This window comes from Aplysia californica, unplaced genomic scaffold (genome assembly GCF_000002075.1).
Source record: "Aplysia californica isolate F4 #8 unplaced genomic scaffold, AplCal3.0 scaffold00017, whole genome shotgun sequence".
NCBI classification, from domain to species: domain Eukaryota; kingdom Metazoa; phylum Mollusca; class Gastropoda; order Aplysiida; family Aplysiidae; genus Aplysia; species Aplysia californica.
In genome coordinates, this window is record NW_004797287.1 from 786,500 (window position 1) to 790,203 (window position 3,704).

General features: G+C 41.1%; 1 protein-coding gene across 1 annotated transcript in view; it reads right to left on the reverse strand.

Moving 5' to 3' along the window:
* The window catches only part of LOC118478240, a 62,829-nt gene extending 61,381 nt beyond the window's left edge, over positions 1–1,448 (reverse strand). The window contains exon 1 of the mRNA XM_035971425.1: positions 911–1,448. Within this exon, the coding sequence (XP_035827318.1) occupies positions 911–918 (8 nt within the window). The 5' untranslated portion in view covers positions 919–1,448. The remainder of the gene's footprint in view (positions 1–910) is intronic.
* Positions 1,449–3,704: the final 2,256 nt, after the last annotated feature.

Consider the following 3,704-nt stretch of genomic DNA (forward strand, 5'->3'; position numbering starts at 1 on the left):
TAATAATAATAATAATAATAATAATGGATTGCATGCATTTGTATAGTAATATCCCAAAGGAGTAGGAGCTAAGAGCGCTTAATGATAATAACTGCATTCATACAGCGAATATCCACGCTCTACAACATGCTTATACTGACACTCCACGTTGAGATTTCCCTGTAAAAGTTCAAAGGAAAAGAAAGCTGAAAGCTTGCATTATGCATAAACATCCAACATTTTGACATTCGTTTTCCGCCCTGGAATACTGCTCTCATGTCACAAAAATCACTTGATTCTAAACTGTAGAATGGGGGGCAAAAATTTGAAAAGCACAAGCATAACTGGATTGGAATAAGTTTTACGCTCGATTGTTTTTCTAATGTTTGGAAACATTAGGTGGCCCCATGTGCTATCCAAAGAAAGAATTAAAATATATAGATTCACTAGAAGTAAGGGGTTGGGGTGCCCCTCTATGGTTCGATCAGCCTACGTTTTTGCATTTTGGTAAAAAAAAAGAAAGGAAAAGGTCTAAAACGCCAGAGTTCTTACTAATTGATATCACGTCGATGGAGGAGGAGATCATTTGCGATTTATCTAAATGAACATGGTGCTTGCACGTGTGTTCAAAGTGATGATTTCAGGACCCTTATATAATTATTAACTTTTTGAGAGCTCTTTGTCATTTTACAACGCTGGGAGAGAGCTGTTTAAGGGCACTTTTAAAAAAGAAGCATCACACTGAAATCCATATAAGTTCTTAAATTCTTCTCCCTTTATTTCGTGTTTTTGTTTTGTGTTTGATATTTGGAAAGGTTCTGCAACATTTCTGCTGACCGGACATAATATTATGCGTCCGATACCTTTTTAAAGAGTTAACAATATCCTAGGAATCGACAAAAACGGTTGAATGTTATCCCAGAATACTCACACTGTCATCTGGACTCCTGCTTCTCCCACGCATTTTTCGTCCGACGTTATCTCGCTGCTACCAAAACAAACTTGTTCCGTCAGATGACCTGAACTGCTGGTCTCATAAACTGTGATAGGAGATCTGGTCGCCAACGTTATTAACGACAGAGACGAAGATAATGACCACAGAGGGCTTTATCATGTCAGGGTAGACCAAATTATCGAGGTATGTTGAGCCAGCGAGCTAGTTAAAGATTTTCTCACGCACTTTATCAGCCTGCCCACACACCGAGTGCATCCAAAGAGACCGACAGATAGAGATAATTCCCTCATCTAGACGTTTTATTAGTCATACTTATAATAAATCTTTGGATTAACATTGTTGGAAGCCCATTCATAATAATAATATGAATTCAACACGTCATAACTACATTTAGTCCCTTTTCTCGTGATATAACAGCCTCAGAACTTACGTTGTAAATCTACGACATTATTGAATACAACTAATTTATTTCATAAAATAAGGGCAGAGTCAGCAATGTTATTGTACGTGGTGTAGGCTATTGGATAAACGCGTCATCACCACCCCGTAGGGACAGGCGCTGGTTGGAGTGATGAGTTCATCAGAGTCTCCGCAACAGGCGGTCAACATCGGATGAATGAGATAACGTAACGTAGCCCAAACAAGAAGCGGGCGACACTACAGGGATCTTCAATTCTCCATCTGCCCCCCGAGGACGAGGAAAGAAGAAGAAAGCGATACCAATAAATGCGTGCCAAATGAATGCTAATCAGTAGCATCTAGGGGTCCTGTATTGGCACATCAACGTAAAGCCCGCTTTCTTTTTTTTCTTGTTTCCCAGACCAGGTTTGTGCAAACAGGCGGGGTCATGTTTACGTTGGAAGCCAGGTCTTGGCTGTTTTCCATCAGTTGTTTATCCGCTCTGTTTGTGGCCAGAGCCCAATAGCGCTGCATGATAGCGACGCCAGAAAGAGGACAAGGGAGAGAACTGGCAAGAGGTAATAATCCCTTGTACAGAGAGGAATACACATGACGTCAGATGAAGGAGCGAGGAATCACGGCAATTATTGATAAGAATGGCAACCGGTTGAAAGTGATAAACTATGGCATGCTTGTGTTCCTTTAATCTATTACCTCAGGTTGATAATTCTTCACTTCTGAGTGGGAATTGGTTTTTTTTTGGTTTTTTTTGTATAATATTTTACGGCGCTCGCAACTGCATAGGTCATATGAGCGCGCGGGACACACCTAATATTTTCAGTTGGTAGGAAATTTTGAATTTTGCCCGGGTGGCGGCCGAAGCCTACTCTTGTCGATTTTAGACCACCAAGGGATCTTTAACGTACGCAACTTGCACACGGGCCCTCCGAGATTTTTCGCCCTTGTCCGAGAAGGCTAGGTGTAGATCTTTCCTACCAGAAGATCAGGGGTGCGGCAGAAAGACAGCAGTAAGGAGGAGCCAAGGAGTAGCAGTAGAAAGGCTGCAGAAAGAGTCAGGAGCCCAGAGGAGGGGGCAAAGAAGGTGAGGGGGTGGGGGCAGAAAGTGGAAATGAAAGCAGACAACAGAATATTGCTAGAGAGCTGGAAAGGAGGTGAAAGGAGACAATTTTAGAGAAGACAATTTTTCGGTCGCTACCCGGATTCGAACCCGGGACCTTTGAATGAGAGGCCAACACCTTATTCTCTAGGCCACGAGAGCCCCCCGTGGGAATTGTGGGGTGTACGTTCATGGGTGATCACGAATTAAAGAATAATGAATTCGTTCGTTTTCAGATGTTGTATGTGCTAGGCCCTAAAACATATTAAGTAAAACATGTAGGTCTATACCAACACGTTGCTCACTTGAATTGTTTGTATTTTTGAAGAGAGTCAAAGCAGGTCAGACTATAAATTATACCCCTTTCTCTGCAGAGTTCGATATAAACTTGGAAATTGCATTGACATTCAAGGTGAAAGTTAGAGTGTATATTTTACATTTCCCCATTGTTCCTGGTATGCTGTCTCCCAGTTCGGTTTCCTAATACGCGAGAGGGTGCCCCATTTTCAAATGACTCATTAAGTAATGTATATGGACTTTTGATTTTAGTTTAAACGTTTTAGCTGAGAGAAATATATCGGAACAAAAGCATTCATTTAAACGTCGGGAAAAAGCAAATAAAGACACAGAAAGAGAGACGCCAGAGCCAAAGAAAAGAAACTGAACCTGCAAGTCGTGCCTTCCAGCCAACCTCTTCACAAATGCAGTTGGTACCAATCAGAACACCACCAAAACAACAACAACAACAACACCATTAAATTACCTACGAAAAAAAAATGCATAAAAAAGTAATACAACTGTTTTTCTGTTCTGTCTTGGTGTGTTCTGAAAGTATTCCTTCATTTGTACGGATTAGTCGGAGAAAATTTGGATATGAAGGCGAAATATTAATACTTTATACGACATAAAAACATTGCAAATGTATTGAAGCGGAAGCTGATTTGACAGGATGCTACCAAGAACGATACCGAGACTATATATATCTCCAAGGGAATATAAATTATCGCTGTACATTAAGATATTCTTCCAATGAATGCAGGTGTGTGCGCTTCATGGGCGGATCCGAATTGGATATTTCCTGCGTCATGGTAAAGCTGTGTAGGAAGAAATAAATACCTTACCTCCGGCAATACACAAGGGTAAGAATTGACAAACATGTCATCATTACACTTCCTTAACTGTCTTTGGGGTTGCTGACTTCAGATTTCGCTCTCTCTCTCTCTCTCTTTCTCTCTCTCTCTCTCTCTCTCTCTC